Consider the following 21,265-nt stretch of genomic DNA (forward strand, 5'->3'; position numbering starts at 1 on the left):
AGAGGGAGAGAGAGAAAGAAATGTCAACGATGAGAGAGAATCATGGATGGGCTGCCTCCCGCACACCTCACACTGGGCAACCAAGGTACATGCCCTTAACCGGAATTGAACCCGGGACCTTTCAGTCTGCAGGCCGATGCTCTATCCACTGAGCCAAACCAGTTTCGGCATGTTTTTATTGATTTCAGAGAGAGAGGAAGGGGAGGGGGGAGGGGAGAGAGAAAGAGAGAGAGAGAGAGAGAGAGAGAGAGAGAGAGAGAGAGAGAGAAACATCGATTGGTTGCCTCCCATATGCACCCTGACCAGGGAGCAAACCTACAACATAAATATGTGTCTGACTGGGAGTGGAACCCGAAACCTTTTGGTGTGCAGGATGATGCTCCAACCAACTGAGCCACCCGGCCAGGACAGTTTTGTGTGTGTGTGTGTGTGTGGTTTTTTATATATAAAGGTAGTACTCTTATTGGATTAGAGCAGTGGTCAGCAAACTGGCTCGCGAGCCACATGCGGCTGTTTGGCCCTTGAGTGTGGCTCTTCCACACAATACCACGTGTGGGCGCGCACGTACAGTGCAATTGGAACTTCGTGGCCCATGCGCAGAAGTTGGTTTTCGGCCTGGGCGAGTCTATTCTGAAGAAGTGGCGTTAGAAGAAGTGGGGAGTGTCGGTCGGTCGGTTGATGGGAGACCCGTGAGATTCATGCACGAGTTGAGTGAGCCAGCCAGTCAGCAGTCTCATTGTGCAGTGGTTAGTGCAAATCGTGCGTGGGTGACAAAGATAGACGAAACAAGTACACAAGACGCGTGTGGATGGGAGAGTTGGAAGGGGTCGACCTCAGCGAACGTACCTCCATCAGACTGAGGACGTTTTTAGCAAAGGCCAGCTTAGGAGCACCCTTAACTAAGTTAATAACAAGGTACCTACCTATAGAGTTTAAGTTTAAAAAATTTGGCTCTCAAAAGGAATTTCAATCGCTGTCCTGTTGGTATTTGGCTCTGTGGACTCATGAGTTTGCCGGCCACTGGGCTAGGGCACATTTTAGGGTGACCCCGTTTACCTTGGTCGCCCCTGTAAAGACCTATCTCCAATACGGTCACATTGAAGGGCTGAGGGTTAGGATTTCACCATATCTTTCTTTTTTCTTTTCCTTTTCTTTCCTCACCTGCGGATATTTTCCCCTCTTGCTTTGTAGAGAGAGTGAAAAGGAGAGGAAGAGACAGAGAGAAACATGGATGTAGGAGAGACACATCGAATGGTTGCCTCCCACATACGCCCCACATGCAGCCCACATGTACCCCAACCAGGGCCGGGGATCAAGCCTGCCACCGGTATGCGCCCTTGACTAGAATCGAACCCAGGACCCTTCAGTCCATGGGCAGACGCTCTGTCCACCGAGCCAAACCGCCTGGGCTAATGTATCTTTCTTAGAGGGACCCAGTGCAGCCCATAATAGGCTGTACCAGGGTCTGTGTGCCGGGTGAGCAAAAATGTGCCACCCTAATACAGCCCACCCCTTGTTTGCCCATCACATATACTCTCTCCCATATCTTCAACTCCATTAAAAAAAAAAGAGGAAGGAAGGGAGGGAGGGAGGGAGGGAGGGCAGTCAGCCTGGCTGGTTGGCTCCATTGGCTGAGAGCTGTCCCGTGCACCGGAAGGTGGCCTGTTTGACTCCTGGTCAGGGCACATGCCTGGGTCATGGGTGTGATCTCTGGTCCAGGAGGTGAGGCAGCTGATGGATGTTTCTCTCTGGCATCAATGTCTCTGTCTCTCTGTCTCTGTCTCTCTCTCTCCCTCTCCCTTCCTTTCTAAAATCAATAAAAAACATTTAACTTTTTTAAAAAAATCAAACATCAACCATGGCAGGTAGAATCACGGATGCACTCCCCCATTCCAGAGGGACAAACCCCAAAGTCAGCTCAGTCCCTTGCCGCTGCCTCTGGTGACACGGGGCTGCCCCGGTGGGTCCCAGAATTCACAGCCTCTGAGGGAGGCCGATTCCTCCTCTGGGCCCGTCCCCGTCTCATTCCTCCGTGCCTCCTCCCAGTCCCGTGACCTGTGTGGTGGGAAAGCTAATGGACAATGACCGCAGTCCCAGTGTGGAGAGCGGGAACCCCCCGGTCCTTGGCCCAGAGCCCGCACAGAACAGCGCCCTTCGCTTTGTGGTAACAGCAAAAACCTACTGCACGTGTATGTGCGGGGCGCCGTTTCACTCCTCAGGGAGGTGAAGTCGCGCGCCCCCAGACTCACCGCTGATGAGCGTGGGAGCCTGGGGCCGGCCGCGTGTGGCTGGGGCAGGTGCGCTGACCCCCTGGGTGATGAGGGAAGGGGCCTTCTGGGTTTGGCCCGTAGCGTGGGGGCCATCAGACAGAATCTCCTGTGAAAGAAACCGGTGCAGCAAACGCAGCCTCCCTGCCTCCTTTCATTCAAGTCCCAGGGGGCCGGAGGGGCTGTACCACCCAGGAGTCTACTTCTGGTTGGGCTCCGGGGGCCCAGACCTCCACCAGAATCGGTTAAGTGCAAGTTCAGACACCTCGTGGACAAGCCTGAGTTCCTTCTAGAAAGATAACTTTCACTCTATCCTAATGGGCTCTAAGGCTTTGCGTGACTGCAATTCAGAAGCAGGGATGTTGCTAGGTGAGGTCCCGAGACAATGTTTATCAGCCATAGCTAACTGTAAAGGCCACACCTGCTTCTGGCAGCTTCCCAGGTTCACCCAGGCCACACCCTGCTTGGCTTAGCCCCCGTGCTCTCTTAATGGCCATTAGGTTCAGGAACTTTGGCCCTGAGCCAGACCAACTGGAAAGCTTTTGTCTCTAATCTACCTTCGCGTGGAGGCCTGCTCGTGAGGAAAAGTTTGTTTGTTTTTATAAAAAATATATTTTCTATTGATATCAGAGAAAAAAGAAAAAGATAGAAACATCAATGATAAGATAAGTGAGAATCATTGATCTGCTGTCTCGTGCACAGGGGATGGAGCCCACAACCGGGGCATGTGCCCTGACCGGGAATTGAACCGTGACCTCCTGGTCTACAGGTCAACACTCAACCACGGAGCCACGCCGGCCGGGCAGGAAACATTTCAGAAAGAGTGGGTGGGAAGCTCACACTCACCAGGAAGGAAAGGGGGAGTCTCTGGAAGAGCTGGGCGAGCGGGAGGCCCTCACTGCTGGCCCCTCACGGCTGTCACTCAGGGCCCCGTCTTGCTCATGTGGCAACATGGCGCAGTGTGGGTCCAGCTCGGCTACAGAATGGCAGCGCCCACCAGTCATTCGAGCTGGAATCTTTAGCAAAAATAAAGTCACGAGGCGCCCTGGCCGGTTTGGCTCAGTGGATAGAGTGTCAGCCCAAGGACTGAGGATCCCAGGTTTGAATCTGGTCAAGGGCATGTACCTTGGTTGCAGGCTCCATCCCCTGGCCCTGGTTGGGGTATGTGCATCAGTGTTTCTCTCTCTGTGTCTCTCCCCCTCCCTTCCACTCTCTCTAAAAATCAATGGAAAAATATCCTTGGGTGAGGAGTAACAAGAAATAATCCTATATAATAAAAGGCTAATATACAAATCTACCAAACAGCAGAACGACCGGTCACTATGATGTGCACTGACCACCAGGGGGCAAACACTTAACACAGGAGCTGCCCCCTGGTGGTCAGTGTGCTCCCACAGGGGGAGCACTGCTCAGGCAGAAGCCAGATCATGGTTGGCAAGTGCAGCTGCGGTGGCGGGAGCCTCTCTTGCCTCCGTGGCAATGCTAAGGACCCCTCAGAGGATGTCCAACTGCTGGCTTAGGCCTGCTCCCCAAGGGGTCCCAGACTGCGAGAGGGCACAGGCCAGGCTGAGGGACCTCCCCACCGCCCCCCCCCCCCCATGCACGGATGTTGTGCTGGACCTCTAGTAAATAAAATAAAACCAGTTTGGCTCAGTGAATAGAGCATCAGCCTGCGGACTCAGGGGTCCCAGGTTTGATTCCGGTCAAGGGCATGTACCTTGGTTGCAGGCACATCCCCAGTGGGGAGTGTGCAGGAGGCAGCTGATCAATGTTTCTCTCTCATCAATGTTTCTAACTCTCTATCCCTTTCCCTTCCTCTCTGTAAAAAAATCAATAAAATATATTAGAAAATAAAAATAAAAAATAAGAAAACCCTATAATAATAAAGAGGTAATATGCAAATTGACCATCATGCCCTCACAAGATGGCTTTCTACGACCAGGCCAGCAAGGGGGTTAGTGAGGGACGACCAAACGACTGAAAAAGCAGGCTACGTGGAGCGACCAGGCTGTCAAGGGGGGGCGGTTGGGGGCGACCAGGCAGGCAGGTGAGCGATTAGGAGCCAGCAGTCCAGGATTGTGAGAGGGATGTCCCAGATTGGAGAGGGTGCAGGCTGGGCTGCGGGGACCCCCCACTCGTGCATGAATTTTGTGCACTGGGCCTCTAGTAAAATAATAAAATAAAATAAAATAAAATATAGAATAAAATAATGATGCCAAGCGATAGTTGCTCTCCGTCTCCTTGCTGGCCTCTGGCCACATCATGGTGGATCGGAACAATTCACTTCCTGCTCTACTCCACCCACAGCCGCTCTGCTTAGCCTCAGCGACCGCGTCTTTAAGTCTCATCCTTCTGGGGCCTTTGACTTGCCCTAAGGGTTCCCAGACGACAGATCAATTGACTTGTTCACTCCACAAACCACCGGTTGGAGCTGTAGGTCCAGGGATGCGGAGTTCTCAGTGCCCCTACCTCCTGCGAGTCCCAAGGGTTCTCGGGAGCCTGTGCCGGGCAACCACCCCACTCCTGCCGCTGACTCCTGCTGTGACCCGAGTTGAAAAGAACAGGTTGTGTAATCGCTCAGCTCTCCGGGCTTTTCTGCGATCCCTGGGCCAGGAATTGCAGTTCTGTTGAGAATTCTTTGCACGTCTGTTCGGGTATTTTATGGTTACCAGCTCCCGAGTCTATTCTGCCCAGCGGCTCTGCATGGTCTCAGTGAATGAATGACATTGGTCTTTGAGCCTGGTTCCTAGGAACAGCTCATAAAACCATTAGCATTTCCTGAGTAATAAGGATGATAGGGGTGTTTATTTTTTGATAAGGGGACTCTAAGTAGCTTTAGGATGGGTTGAGGTCAACAGAAAAACCAAGCCTTGATTAGAAGACTGGAACATTCAGCCCCAGCCCTCAACCTCGGGGAAGGGGAGCAAGACGAAGACCGACTTAATCACCAACAGTTGATGATCTAATCATTCACGTGCACATGATGACACCTCCATAAACACCCCACCAATGTTGCACACACCCCTGAGCCTGGAGGTTGTGCACCCCAACTCCACCAGGACCGAGCCTGGTGCAGGGCCCTTCTGGATCAACACCCTCAGTACCTCTCCTGACTGTGCATCATCATTACAAACGGCAGGCAAGGGCCTTGCTGAGTTCAGTGGGCCATTCCAGCCAGTTCTCAACGCTGCAGAGGGCGTCATGAGAACCCCAATTTATAGCTGGTCAGTCAGAGTATGAATGGCCCAGGACTGTTTGCTTGCTTTGTTAATCCTTACCTGAGAATATTTTTCCATTGATTTTCTTTTCTTTTCTTTTTTTTTTTTAGAAAGAGTGTAAGGGAGGGAGAGAGACAGACAGAGAGAAACATCAATGTGAGAGACACATCGATTGGTTGCCTCCCACACAGATCCTGCAACCAAGGTATGTGCCCTTGACCAAAACCGAACCAGATACCCTCAGTCCACGGGCCGACACTCTATCACCCCGGCTAGGGCGGCCCGGGACTTTTGATCAGTGTTTGAAGTTGGGGACAGTCTTGTGGAACGGGACTCTTTGACCCGTGGGATCTGATACGAACTCTATCCGCTAAGCCAAACCAGCTAGGGCTGTTGATACAAACTCTAGGTCAGGGGTCCTCAAACTTTTTAAACAGGGGGCCAGTTCACTGTCCCTCAGACCGTTGGAGGGCCAGACTATAGTTTTTAAAAAAACTATGAACAAATTCCTATGCACACTGCACATATCTTATTTTGAAGTAAAAAAACAAAACGGGAACAAATACAATATTTGTATTTGCATGTGGCCCACGGGCCATAGTTTGAGGACCCCTGTTCTAGGTAAATAGGGTCAGAATTGAATTGAATTGTTGGACACCCAGTTGGTATCAGGAGGGGAAAAGAATCCTCTCATGTGCCAACTGCCTTCTGAGCCTTTTAGTAAAAACTCTCAAGATAAAGAATGGGCCAGGTCATCTTACAGAGCCATAGGCCACAGCCAATGATGGAGGAGCCGCCGTGGAGACAGCCGCGTGTCCACCTCAGGCTCCGTCTGCTGTGTCCGGAGGGCGGTCAGGCCAAGCGGTTCATTCTGGGTGAGCCTGGCAGTTTCCCTTCAGAGGGGATGTAGGTGGCAGGGCGTGCGAAGACAGGCATCTCTAGAAGTGTGATCCCCATCACATAGAGGTTCATATACATGCGCTCACGTATACAGACACCACATATGTATCCTCACAGGCTATAAACACACAAGTAAACATACACTAGAGATGCACATAATGGCTGTCCACTCATATCTCTACACTCACATATACACACAGCCACGTGTTCCCAACCACTGGCACGCGCTCTGTGTGTTACACACACATGTATGTGAAAGGTTCAGAGTGGGCCTGGGTTGTGCACCTATGACCTGAGGCCATAATGTATCAAAAGAAATTTAATTCCAGGCACCTAGGTGCAGGTGGGCCGAGCCTGAGAAGGGAATCGGCGGAGAGGGAAGGGAGAGAGAGGTTTTATTAGTCCTTCTGGCTGCAAGCCGCTCTGCTGAGGGGAGGGGCGGGGCCGGTCCATCCTCGGCTCCTCCCTGGGCCAGATGTCTAGTCATCTGGGCTGTGCGGTGCTCAAGGCTACAAGCTTTCTGCAAGATGTCCGCTGAGCACAATAAGTGTTCTCTGACCCATTTCATTCTCTTCAACCCTTTCAGAGTACACAATAAACACATACCCATACAATGCAATGTACACATGTCCGTTTGTATACACAACTAGAGGCCCAGTGCACGGATTCGTGCACTGGTGGGGTCCCTCAGCCTGGCCTGCGCCCTCTTGCAATCCAGGACCCCTCAGGGGATGTCAGGCTGCCAGTTTCAGCCTGATCCCCGCAGGCTGCTGGTAGCTCAGCCGCAGAGGCAGAGGCAGGCAAGACTCGCGCTGCAACAGCAGCGCTCACCAGCCATGAGCCCAGCCTCTGGCACCCAACAGCCCTCCCGCTATGGGAGCACACTGACCACCAGGGGGCAGCTCCTGTGTTGAGCATCTGCCCCCTGGTGGTCAGTGCGCATCATAGCTACCGGCTGGTCATCTGGTCGCTTAGGCTTTTATATATATAGACTAGAGCCCGGTGCACAAAAATGTGTGCACTCGGCGGGGGGGGGCGGGGGGGGGATGGTGCCTCAGCCTGGCCTGTGCCCTCTTGCAGCCTGGGACCCCTCGGGGGATGACCACCTGCTGGCTTAGGCCTGCTCCCTGGGGGATTGGGCCTAAGCTGGCAATCAGACATCCCTCTGGCAGCCTGGCAGCCCTCAGGGGATGTCCACTTGCCAGTGGGGAGCAGGCCTAAGCTGCAGTCCGACATCCTTAGCACTGCTGAGGAGGCAGGAGGGGCTCCCACCACCACCACTGTACTGGCAGCCATCAGCCTGGCTTGTGGCTGAGCAGAGCTCCCCCTGTGGGAGTGCACTGACCACCAGAGGTCAGCTCCTGCATTGAGCATCTGCCCCCTGGTGGTCAGTGTGTGTCATAGTGACCAGTCAACCAGTCATTCCCAGTCATTCTGCTGTTAGGGTCAGTTTGCATATTACCCTTTTATTATATAGGATAGAGGCCTGGTGCACAGGTGGGGGTCGGCTGGTTTGTCCTGAAGGGTGTCCCGGATCAGGGTGGGGGTCCCGCTTGGGTGCCTGGCCAGCCTGGGTGAGGGGCTGATGGCTGTTTGCATCTGGTCACACCCCCTTCATGGTGGGGGTTCCCACTGGGGTGCCTGGCCAGCATGGATGAGGGGCTAATGGCTGTTTTCAGGCTGGACACACCCCCTTTAGGTTGGGGGTCCCCACTGGGGTGCCTAGCCAGTCTGGGTGAGGGGCTGAGGGCCGTTTCAGGCTGGCCAGCGACTGAAGCTCCCAGCCTCTCCTTTTTTTCTTTTTTTTTTAAATTCTAGGATTCATTTACCTTCTATAATTTAAACTTTGTTGCTGTCACTGGAGCTGAGAGCCAGTTCCTGCTCGCTCCAGCTCTGAGGCCATGGCCTGCTGAAAGCAGGTATCTGGGGTTTGTTTAGCTTTTATAATTGAAACTTTGTTGCCATCACTGGAGCTAAGAGCCAGCTCCTGCTCACTCCAGCTCTGTGGCCATGGCCTGCTGAAAGCAGGTATCTGGGGTTTGCTTAGCTTCTATAATTGAAACTTTGTTGCTTTCAGAACTCAGAGCCGGGCCACGGCAGGCGGGGAACCTTGGCTTCCTCCATTACTGGAGCAAGCAAGCCTCCTGCTCGCTTCAGCTGTGTGGCTGCCGACTGCCATTTTGGTTGGGTTAATTTGCATATCGTGCTGATTAGCCAATGGGGCGTCACGAAGGTACGGTCAATTACCATGTTTGTCTATTATTAGATAGGATGTTAGAAACCCAGATACACACACACACACATGTGTATTCATACAGTGAACATACCATGCACACACACACAATGCATACGTACCCACGTGTGTAAACACACACACAACACACACATACACACATAACACACTCTAAAGACAAACCCAAAAACACATATCTGAGTATTTACACTCATTTACATGTGCACAAAAGGTAAACCCACCCCAGCCGGTTTGGCTTAGTGGATAGAGCATTGGCCTGCAGACTGAAGGGTTCCAGGTTCGATTCTGGTCAAGGGCACATGCCTAGATAGTAGGCTCGATCCCCAGTTGGGGGTGTGCAGGAGGCAGCCGATCGATGATTCTCTCTCATCATTGATGTTTCGCTCTCTTCCTCTCCCTTCCTCTCAGAAATCAATATATATATATATATATATATATATATATATATATATACTAGAAGCCTGTTGCATGAAGATTCATGCAATAGGCCTTCCTTCCCCTGGCTGCCGGCACCGGTTTGCACCCGGGACCCAGGCCTTTGGTCCGGTCACAGCGGAGAAGCCAAGTCTTCACTCTGGCAGGAGCCTTCAGTTTTTGCTCCGCACCTGCGTATGCAAATTAACTGCCATCTTTGTTGGGTTAATTTGCATACTCACCTGATTGGCTGGTGGGCATAAGGGAGTGACACCAATTTGCATCTTTCTCTTTTATTAGTGTAGATATAGTAAACCCACAGGCACACCCACCCACCCATGTCTGCGCACACAACCCCGCACCAGGCGCACGCAGCCCCAGGGCGCAGCCCCGCTAACTTCCCTGCTCTCCCGCCCACAGCCATGCCCAGCACCCAGGGGCCCTTCTTCTTCCCCATGGCCCACTTCGTCCTCTTTGTCTTCACGGCCTCCACCATCTTTCACCTTCAGCAGCGGCTAGTGAAGATCCAGCCCCCGTTGGCAGCCCAGAGGCTAGAGCCCGCGGAAACCAAGGACAATGCCTCCAGCGCCCCCAGCTCCCCGAGCTCCGCGCCCAGGGGCATGTGGACCATCAACTCCATCGGCCGCCTGGGCAACCAGATGGGGGAGTACGCCACGCTGTACGCCCTGGCCAAGATGAACGGGCGGCCGGCCTTCATCCCCGCCCAGATGCACAGCGCGCTGGCGCCCATCTTCAGGATCTCCCTGCCGGTGCTGCAGGACACCACAGCCAGCAGGATCCCCTGGCACAACTACCACCTCAACGACTGGATGGAGGAGCAGTACCGCCACCTCCCCTGGGAGTACGTGCGCCTCACGGGCTACCCCTGCTCCTGGACCTTCTACCACCACCTGCGCCCCGAGATCCTGCGCGAGTTCACGCTGCACGACCACGTGCGGGAGGCGGCGCAGACGTACCTGCGGGGCCTGCGCGTGAACGGGAGCCGGCCGGCCACCTTCGTGGGCGTCCACGTGCGCCGCGGGGACTACGTGCACGTCATGCCCAACGTGTGGAAGGGCGTGGTGGCCGACCGCGGGTACCTGCAGCGGGCCCTGGACTGGTTCCGGGCCCGCCACCCCGCCCCCGTCTTCGTGGTCACCAGCAACGGCATGGCCTGGTGCCGGGAGAACATCGACGCGTCCCGGGGGGACGTGGTGTTCGCGGGCGACGGCGTGGAGGGCTCCCCTGCCAAGGACTTCGCGCTGCTCGCGCAGTGCAACCACACCGTCATGACCATCGGCACCTTCGGGATCTGGGCCGCCTACCTGGCGGGCGGAGACACCGTCTACCTGGCCAACTACACCCTCCCGGACTCGCCCTTCCTCAAAGTCTTCAAGCCAGAGGCGGCCTTCCTGCCCGAGTGGGTCGGGATTGCGGCCGACCTCTCCCCGCTGCTCAAGCCCTGAGACCGGCCTGCCCTGAGCACCCCCTTCTCCTTGTCGGGCTCCCCCAAGACCAGATCCACGCGCGAGGAGCCCCCTGTTACATGGACCAGCACCCTTCCCTCTTGCCTCAGAATACCTCCGGCCGCCAGTAGCAGAGTCCCAACAAACTTGTTTATCTTTTTTATTTATTTTTTAAAAATTTATTTTATTGATTTTTTTTACAGAGAGGAAAGGAGAGGGGTAGAGAAGTTAGAAACATCCACGAGAGAGAAACATCGATCAGCTGCCTCCTGCACACCCCCTACTGCGGATGTGCCCACAACCAAGGTACATGCCCTTGACCGGAATCGAACCTGGGACCCTTCAGTCTGCCGACGCCCTATCCACTGAGCCAAACCGGTTAGGGCCCAACAAACTTTTTTAATTAACATATTCATGTGACCAGACTGGCACACGCCCAAGGTCAGCAGCTCAACAGTGTCACCTGTGCCCCAGTTCTACCCATCATATATATTATTAATTGATTTTATTTTATTATTTTTTTTAATATATTTTATTGATTTTTTACAGAGAGGAAAGGAGAGGGATAGAGAAGTTAGAAACATCGATGAGAGAGACATCGATCAGCTGCCTCCTGCACACTCCCTACTGGGGATGTGCCCGCAACCAAGGTACATGCCCTTGACCGGAAACGAACCTGGGACCCTTGAGTCCGCAGGCCGACGCTCTATCCACTGAGCCAAACCGGTCAGGGCTTATTGATTGATTTTAGAGAGAGAGTGGAAGGGAGAGAGAAACATCAAGTTGTTGTTCCGCTTATTTATGTATTCATTGGTTGCTTCTTTTTAAAAAAATATTTTTATTGCTTTTGAGAGAGAGAGAAAGGGAGAGGGAGAGAGAGAAAAACATTGATGTGAGAGAGAAGCATTGATCAGCTGCCACCTGCACGCCCTCCCCCCACTTACCTGGGATGAAGCCCACCGTCCAGGCATGTGCCCTGACCGGAATCAAACCAGCAACCTTTTGGTGCACAGGATGACACCCAACTGACTGAGCCACACCGGCCGGGCCATTGGCTGCTTCCTGAACGTGGTCCTGACTGGGGATCAAACCCACAACCTCGGTCATTGGAACGATGCTCTAACCGACTGAGCACACCGGCCGGGCCATTGGCTGCTTCCTGAACGTGGTCCTGACTGGGGATCAAATCCGCAACCTCGGGCATTGGACGATGCTCTAACCGACTGAGCCACACCGGCCGGGCCCCAGTCTGTCCGTCTCCTTGAGCTGCTATCATCTCCTCTTAGGCGACTCCCTCGCGGACCGCCACACGCCCAGGACCGTCACATGCAGACAGCCTCTTCCCGAGGCAGCCAACACAGGTTCATTCTCGTCCTGGGTCCCTTTGGAAGAGGGAGGAAAACCTTCCAAAGCTCCAGTGACTCACTGCCCCTCAGGGAGACAGGCCCCTCGTATCTCCTTGGCCAGACGTGTGTCACGCGTCCACTGAGCCGCCACAGGGCCAGATGGATGAAACCCTGGGGTTGGCTTACCTTCACCTCGCTAAGACTTGGCCGCTGCCGCCGAGGATTTGAGCTGCCTCCTGAGGGGCACGGCTGCTTGCAGAGAGAACAGTGGCGTGCTCTTACCCAGGAAGAAGGGGGGAATGGCTGCCGAGAGCAAAGCAGGGAGCCCTGAACTGATGTGCCCGTTGTTCACTACACAAAGGGTCGGCCAAGAAGACAAGTGGGGCTTAAAGAGAGCCCGCAAGCTGCTCTCCAAGCCTGCGTCCTGGGGACCGTGCCTACCTGGAGGGCTCCTTTTTTCTCTTTTTTTCTAGTTAGCCCGCCCAGAGGGGGACCTTTCTTCCAGTTTTCACAAGACTGACATACAGGCTGGTAGCTGGCGTGCCTCCAAGACCAGGCAGCCTAGTGCCCAGGATGAGTATTGTTGAGAACTTGGAGCCCAGCATGGCCCCGTGAACTGGAGGGGGGTCCATTCATTCTCTCAGTCAGCGTTTGTGGCGGCGAACCTAACCGGGCCCCTGCTCCCGGGGTCGCAATAGCCAAACAGAGGGGCCTTCGGTGACGGCGCAGCTGCGTTTACGTGGAGATCAGTTTGGAGCATCCTGGTCTCTGTGTGGCCAGTATAGCTTGGTCTTCCTCACAACACAGCTTTCAGCTTGTTTGCTAGAACGTTCACTCTTGGAGCCATCATCGTCGTCGTCGTCGTCGTCGTCATGTAAGAAATCAAAGTATCGGAAGCCGCCATGTTGTGAGGAAGCCCAGTGTCACTGAGAGGCCACATGTTGGTGTCTGGGTCACAGTGTCAGCTGAGCCCAACTTCAGGTCGTCTCCCCGCAAGCATCCGATATGTCAGTGAGACGCCTGTCGACGCTTCCACAGTTGTCCAAATCAATTTATCATGTTCAGTGACCCAGTTGAGGCTCCCGACAGTGTGTTGTAAGGATAAGCCATATCTAAATCCCCGGTTCACAGGTTCTGTGAACATAATATGACTGTTTTCTGCCACTAAGTTTTGCGGCTGCATATTAGCTGCAAATAATGGGAACAACCAGAACAAGCTATTCTCTGTCTGCAGATACTTTCGTGACTTTGACATGAATGTGGCCAACATGAACTTCCCCATCTGACTTGAGATTGCATGTGCAAAGGTCCTGGGGCAGGGGGGGCGTCTAGTCACACATGGGAGTGAAAGGGGGCCAGTGGCTGGAGCACATGGAGCCAGATGTGGACGGGGACGTTTACAGGGTCAGACCCTTAAAGACCTGTGTACGCTGACAAGGACTTTGGGTTTATTCTAGGGCCAAGTGGGATTATCAGAGGGTTTTAATTATGGAAGTGACGTGATCCGATTTTCTGTGTGAACATAGCCAGCTTCTATGTGGAGAAGAGGCTGTAGGGTTAAGGCAGGTTAAGGCAAAGAGACCCACAAGGAGGCCCCTGTGGCTTTCCCGCAAGCAGTCACGGTGGACCACGGAGCTGGTGGTGGAACATGTGACACGTCTCACGTCAAGGACCTACGAGAGGCTCTCGGGGTCGCTGCCCGTTTCGCTGTCCTGAGAGAGACCATCTGACGGCCTCCGCTGGACTGATGTTTGAGTCAAGCATCTGCCAGGAGCCGATGAGCGGAGGCCCTGGGGAAGGCTCACCTGAAACACACAGGGCAGCCATGTTTCCTTCCAAGAGAAGGCGGTGAAAGAATGTGAAGACGGGGAACACGCTCCCAACATGGGAACACACGGGGGGGGAGCGTGTGCTGCTCACACTGCCGTGACCGAAGCAGGTCGTGTGGTCACACCCAGCTCCAGAGAGGGCCAGCGAGAGTGACCGGCCACACGCCCCACAATATTTATGCACGAGTGACTACCTCACATCCCCCACCGGCTGGCAGTCTCTCTTGGGGCCTCTTTCTTTCTCCCTTTTTTTCTTCTTTCTTTCCTTCCTTCCTTCCTTCCTTCCTTCCTTCCTTCCTTCCTTCCTTCCTTCCTTCCTTTCTCTCTCTCTCTCTCTCTCTCTCTCTCTTTCTTCTTTTTATAAAAAATTGCCTATAGAGAGGAAGGGAGAGATAAAAAGAGAAAAGAGAGAGAGAAACACTGACTTGTTGTTCCACTGACTTATGCATCCATTGGTTGAGTCTTTTAAGCGCCCTGACTGGGGATTGAGCCGGAAACCTTGGGGTATCGGGATGACACTCTAACCACCTGAGCTACCCGGCTGGGGCCGGCGGGACTCCTTTCTTTTGGTTTGGTGCCCACAGAACGGGGTGGCACCATACTCACCAGCTAATAGGCTCTGTCTCAATAACTATTTAAGTAACCCCCTTTCAAATTTCCAGTCTTATTTTTTTTATTTTTAAAAATATTTTGTTTTTAAAAATACATTTTTATTGATTTCAGAGAGGAAGGGAGGGGTAGAGGGAGATAGAAACATCATTGATGAGAGAGAATCACTGGCCAGCTGCCTCCTGCACGCCCCCCACTGGGGATCGAGCCCGCAAACCGGCCATGTGCCCTTGACTGGAATCGAACCCGGGACCCTTCAGTCCGCAGTCCCGGGACCCTCTATCCACTGAGCCAAACCAGCTAGTCCTTAAAATATGTTTTTATTGATTTTAGAGATAGAAGAAGAGAGAGAAACATTGATTGCTGCCTCCTGCACGCCCCCTACTGGGGATCGAGCCTGAAACACGGGCATGTGCCCTGACCAGGAATCAAACTGATGACTTCTTGGTGCATGGATAGCGCTCAGCCAGCTGAGCCCCACCGGCCAAGTTCCAGTCTCACTTCATATAGATCGAATGCGTGGCCGTCATTGGACCAGGTTTTGCTGTTAAAAACAAATAATCGTCCAACGTTAATTTATTAGTTTAGCATTCTCTCTCTTTTTAACGTATGTTTTTAAATGGATTCCACATGCTTCTAAATCAACACAGTGTCGTGGCTGTAGTTCCCAAAGACAGCCATGACCATATCTTGCCTTGATTCTAACCCCTCCAACCTTCCTTCCCCTGCCCACCCCCGTCTCACTATCCTTTCACTTCAGCCAAAAACTTGAACTTACCCTTGATGCGTTCTTGCACATTCCCCCCACCAGCAAGTTCTGTGGGCTCTACCTGCAAAATACACCCTGACCTCGCTCTCCTCCTCTGCTATCGCCATTCAGCCCAGGTCTGTCTCCCTCTCCCTCTCCCTCCCCTTCCCCCTCTCCCTCTCCCTTCCTCTCCCCCTCCCCCTCCCCCCTCCCCCCTCCCTTTCCCCCTCCCCCTCCCCCCTCCCTTTCCCCCTCCCCCTCCCCCTCCCCCTCTCCCTCTCCCTCTCCCTTCCTCTCTCTCCAAAAATCAATACAACATCTAAACAAAGAGAAAGAGAATAGTCCTTAAGGACCTAGCCCAGTTAAGCTACGGTCACTGGGCTGGGCCCTAATCCAATAGGACTGAGGCCCTTGTGAAAAAGGGAGGTTTGGGCACAGAGAGACACACAAGGAGAAAGCATGTGAAGAGGGTGGAGATTGGGGGGATGCATCTACCTGCCAAGGAGCCCCAACAATTGTCCCCAAACCGTCAGAAGCTGGGAGAGAAGCAGGGAAGGGGCCCCGGAGGAGCCAGGCCTGGGAGAACCTGGGTTTTGGACTTCCCGCCTCCAGGACTGAGACACTCGCTGGATGTCTGTGGTTAAGCGCTCAGTGTGGGGTGCTTCCTTAGGGAGCCCCGGGCCTGGGAGAGTGGGCTGGGGGGGGGTGCGTGTTCCTGCCGGCTTCCTGCAGTGTCCCCAGTCCTCCCAGCTTCCGCGGCATGCCCGCTGCTGCCCTGGCCGCGTGTTTGCACTTAGATCACGTTCATGGTCCCGGCTGTTTCTTCCAAGTACTGGCCTCCCCCGGGTTCTATCCGGGGCCCATAGTTCTCCCAGGAGGGTCCCGTGTTCCGCATTCTGTCTATAGATGGCTCTCACATTTTTTTAAAAAAATGTATTTTTATCGATTTCAGAGCGGAAGGGAGAGGGAGAGAGAGACAGAAACATCAATGACGAGAGAATCATTGATCAGCTGCCTCCTGCACACCCTCCTCCCCGACTGGGAATGGAGCCCGCAACCCGGGCATGTGCCCTTGACCGGAATCAAACCCAGGCCCCTTCAGTCTGCAGGCCGACGCCCTAGCCACTGAGCGACACCAGCCAGGGCAGTGCTCACATTTTTATTTTGGGGCCAGAAGCTTCACTTTCGGGGGAGGAGGGGGCGTTAACCAAGAGAATCACTTTTAAAATTCCCAAAATAGAGAGGGCTGAGCCAGGCCAGCTCTACCAGATGTTAAAAAACCATGTTAAGTCTCAATAAATAAAACAGTGTGATCCCAGTGGGTGGGGAAACGGGCGAAAGGAGCCAGTTTGAGAATGTAATGTGTTCTGAGGGTGGCCTTACACATTTGTAATGAAGGGATGGATTCTGAGCAAATACTGAGCCATCTGGGGCGGGGCGGGGGGCGGGGGGCGGGAAAGTCCATAAAAAAAAGAAAAAGAAAAGAAGCTTTAAAAACTCAAAAAATTAAATGAATAAATGTAAAAAGGCCTTAAGTCGTTGCTGCGGTGGTTGTGTTTTTGCACATGGAACCCCCAAACGTGGGCGGCCTGCTTTTCCCTTGCGGCCTGCTCTGTAGGAAACGCCTGTGCCTTTGGTAGTTAGTGGCACAGGATCCATCGTGTTGGTGGTTGGTGGACTGTGGCACGTGCCTCCTCCAGCTGAAAGGGTGGAGGCGGTTGGCTGCTGCTCGTTTCTGTCAATAATGCCCACGAGCCCTGGCCCCTGGCTCAGTTGTTGGAGCACAGTCAGGGCCCATGCCTGCGCTGAGGTTGGGCTGCATACAGGAGGCAGTCAGTCTGCATTTCTCTCTCACACGGATGTCTCTCTCTCTCTCCTTTCCTTTCAATAAACATATCCTCGGGTGAGGATTAAAAATAATAATAATAATAATAATAATAATAATAAGCCCTAACCGGTTTGGCTCAGTGGATAGAGCACTGGCCTGCAGACTGAAAGGTCCCAGGTTCGATTCCGGCCAAGGGCATGTACCTTAGTTGCGGGCACATCCCCAGTAGGAGATGTGCAGGAGGCGGCTGATCGATGTTTCTCCCTCATCGATGTTTCTGACTCTCTATCCCTCTCTCTTCCTCTCTGTGAAATAAATAAATAAATAAATAATAATAATAATAATAATAATGCCAAGGAGAATGTCCTTGTCATTTATGTCTATTGGCTGAAGTGTGGGAAATCTTTATGCATCCTAATATCACTTTTAAAATATATATATATATATTTTTTATTGATTTCGGAGAGGAAGGGGGAGGGAGAGAAACATCAATGATGAAAGAGAATCATGGATCGGCTGCCTCCTACGCGCCCCCTACTGGGGATGGAGCCCACAACCCGGGCATGTGCCCTTGACCGGAATCGAACCCGGGACCCTGGAGTTCCCAGGCCCGCGCTCTACCCACTGAGCCAAGCCGGCTCGGGCTAATATCACTTTTTAAGGATATATTATTGGAAGTGAACTTGCTGGGTCACGGCGCATGCATTTAAACTCAGTGCCGCTGTGTGATCTGTGACAGTGTGATGTTCAGTGCAGGCACGTCTGAGCGCTCATTCTCCCACAGTCTGTGACCCGGCAGCGCGGTGCAGGGGTCCCCTGGGGCTGCTCAGGACTCCCCAGCTGACTTCCGGCGTCCTTCGCCCCCACGTTGGTTCCGCCCTCAGTTTTTCCAACTCCCTCCTCCCCCCCACCCCGCCCGGCCCCAGGGGAGCCTTAGCCCTCTTATGGGGGGAAGGAGGGAGGGACTGAAAGGTCTGGAGAAAGGCTGGCGACACGCCTCACTGCAGGATCAAAGCCGTGCCCCTGGCTCTGGGTTCAAATTCTCACGCCTGCCTGCGCCTCCATTCAAACGCCCGCCCTCAGGAGAATTCCGCCGCCGCCCACACTCTCCGGCTGTTCCCGGGCCCCGCAGGCACTCGGCCCGCGGCTGCCCTCTGCCGGACGCGGGAGAGATGGCGGCAGCGGCAGGGCCCGGAGTCAGGGGGAGACCGGGCAGGTGCACAGGGAGGTAGATCCAGCCTTCCAGCGTCCAGAGCAGCGGTTCTCAACCTGTGGGTCGCGACCCCTTTGGCGGTCGAACGACCCTTTCACAGGGGTCCCCTAAGACCATCCTGCCTATCAGATATTGACATAACGATTCATCACAGTAGCAACATGACAGTGATGAAGTAGCAACGGAAATAATTGTATGGTTGGGTCACAGCATGAGGAACTGTATTGAAAGGGCCAGAAGGTTGAGAACCACTGTTCCAGAGGGAAAGAGAAACAGAGGAGCCCGCCACGCCCCTCCCTGATGTTCCCAGGGCCGGCTGTACCCGCCCCCCACCCCCCACCCCAACCCCCGTGTCCAGCCGGACATGAAGGGTCGGGCAACACCCAGCGGCCACCCACAAGGCCGTGCCCTTCACACCCTCAGCTTTGCACATTCTGCCTCTACAAGGCTGCCGTCTTCCAGGCGCTTCCTCCACCCGCTCTGCCTGGTCCTTGGAGAGTCAGCAAAATCCGCTCCCCGACCCCTCTGCCCACGGCCCCGCGGCTTCTGGCCTTTCCTGGGCGCCACGGCCCTGGGGTCCCACGCGCCCCGGCCGTGAACACCCTCATCACCCCGCAGCGTCAGAGCTTCACCAGAGCAGAGATTGAGGCTCTTTGTTTTTTTAACTCTGAGGACTCAAGCTGTGGGCTCATTAACTGAAAGCCCCACTCCAGCGCAGCCAGCGTGGCTCAGGGAATGAGCGTGAGATCACAGTTCCATTCCTGATCACAGCACGTGCCCAAGTTGCGGGCTCGGTCACCAGCAGGGCGTGCAGGAAGCAGCTGATCAATGATTCTCTTTCATCACTGATGTTCCTCTCTCTCTCCTCCCTCCCTCCCATCTGTGAGACACTGGCCATATCACTCCCCTTCTCTGATCTTCAATGACTTCATCTGCAAAGGGGTTCTTCTGAAGCCCAAAGATTGCCTTTGGCTCAAGCCGGTTTGGCTCAGTGGATAGAGCATCAGCCTGCGGACTGAAGGGTCCCGGGTTCAATTCTGTTCAAGGGCACATGCCCGGGTTGCGGGCTCGACCCCCAGTAGGGGGCGTGCAGGAGGCAGCCCATCAATGATTCTCTGTCATCATTGATGTTTCTATCTCTCTCTCCCTCTTCCTTCCTATCTGAATTAATAAAAAACATTGCCTTTGCTTCATGGTACCCAGCATGCATTCCCTTGCCCTTTTTTAGGGGAGTCGCTCATGTCCAACAGTTTTCCACACGTCGAGGCACTAGGATTGTTGATTGTAAACTAATAACGGTGATCACTATTCATTGGCACGTCTCCCGTGCCAGGCAGTTTGTAGGCACTCTCAGCCACACGGGGCTATAGGTACAGGTGAGGAAACTGACAGCAAGGCAAGGGGACGTCACGGGCTCTCGGTCCTGTCACATGGATTGTCCTGATATCGTGTCCTTTCCCACCTGGAGTGGACACGGCTGGTGGCCAGCCCAGGTCCCCTTACCAGCTCTGTTCATCCAGCCCCCAGCTGCTGTGAGCTCTGTGCATGAAGGATGCCTTGTTCCTCTTCTGTATATACAGTATTTGTGGTGTTTTGACATCTGGGGCTTTGTTGACAGTGGAGGGACTGCCCCCCACAGGGCCAGCTACTTCCTGGAGGTAACAAAGAACCCGCCTGTGCACAGGCCTTTCGTATGCAAACCTAGCAACCCACAGCCTGGACTCCCAGCCACGTCCCAGGACACTGTTCTCTGCCTGATTGCCCCAGGGCCAGGCTCCAGGCACCTGGGGACCCAAGAGCCTGCTGAAATCACTTGCATTAGCCAACCTCACGCGGGCTCACCTGCCTCATCTGTTCCTTTTTAAAAATATATACATCTTTATTAATTTCAGAGAGGAAGGGAGAGGGAGAGAGAGATAGAAACATCAATGATGGGAGAGAATCATTGATCAGCTGCCTCCTGCACGCCCCCTACTGGAGATCGAGCCTGCAACCCGGGCATGTGCCCTTGAGTGGAATCGAACCCGGGACCCTTCAGTCTGAGCCAAACCAGCTAGGGCTCTGCCTCAGCTGTTCCTTCTTGAGGGAACCACGATAAATGCTCTTTTCCTCTCTCCCTTTGCCCCCTGGCTGACACTGGGGCTTCCCCATGTGGCCCTGCATGGCTTGGAAAATTCCCTTCTTTGTCCTTGTTGTTAATCCTCACCCAAGAATATTTTTCCATTGACTTTTAGAGAGAGTGGAAGGGAGGAGGGGAGACACACAGAGGGAAACATCAATGTGAGAGAGACACATCCATTGGTTGCCACCCGCATGCGCCCAACCAGGGTTGGGGATCGAGCCTGAAACTGAGGTATGTGCCCTTGACCGGGAATCGAACCCAGGACCCTTCAGTCCGCAGGCGGACACTCTATCCACTGAGCCAAACCGGCTAGGGCAGGAGTATTCCCTTGTTTTGGGAACTGAGAATAACAAACTCTCTTTTCAATGGCAATCAGATCCTGATCTGTTGACTTCGTCAAACCTGAACAATACTAATATGTACATTTTAAAACTCTGCTGCTAACCAATTACCCTGTGACCTTGCCAGGATCACCCGTGGGGTCAAAGTGCTTGAGAGTTTGTGTCCCAGGCCCCTCTCAGGGCCCATAGCCCATGACTAACTAGAGGGGTGTAATAGCAAGTCTCCAAATACGGCCTCCAATGACTATGCCACCACCACCCTGATATTAACACATTTAGTAGTTCCCTATCCCCGTTGTTACCTCCAGCCCTCTCTATCCCTCCCCCTTCCATATTCAGCCTGGATTGGCCTGACTTGCATTAACCAATAGAAAATGGTGCCCGGCCGGTGTGGCCCCCATGGCTGAGTGTTGACAAATGAACCAGGAGGTCACGGTTTGATTCCTGGTCAGGGCACATGCCCAGGTTGCAGCTCGCCCCAGTAGGGGGAATGCAGGAGGCAGCCGATCAATGATTCTCTCTCATCATGGATGTTTCTGTCTCTCTCTCCCTCTCCCTTCCTCTCTGAAATCAATAAAAATCTATTTTTTTTTTAAAGAAAATGGTGAAAGTTCTGCTTCCTCCCCTAGAAATGCTCACTTTGGGGAGCCCTGAGCTACCATGTAAGGAGTCCCTGCCTCTGTTTGGGGAGGCCACGTGGAGAGGCGGAA

The 21,265-nt window shown here is 53.7% G+C and overlaps 1 protein-coding gene across 1 annotated transcript; it reads left to right on the forward strand.

Annotated features, from left to right (window-relative positions):
• Positions 1-9,475: 9,475 nt before the first annotated feature.
• Positions 9,476-10,519, forward strand: LOC308530285 (galactoside alpha-(1,2)-fucosyltransferase 2-like; the record flags this gene model as incomplete). Its single annotated transcript, XM_081106836.1, has 1 exon — positions 9,476-10,519. The coding sequence occupies one exon, from the start codon at positions 9,476-9,478 to the stop codon at positions 10,517-10,519; it is 1,044 nt and encodes a 347-aa protein (XP_080962962.1).
• Between the last annotated feature and the right edge of the window lie 10,746 nt (positions 10,520-21,265).

This window comes from Myotis nattereri (genome assembly GCF_964212035.1).
Source record: "Myotis nattereri genome assembly, chromosome: 15".
Lineage (NCBI taxonomy): Eukaryota > Metazoa > Chordata > Mammalia > Chiroptera > Vespertilionidae > Myotis > Myotis nattereri.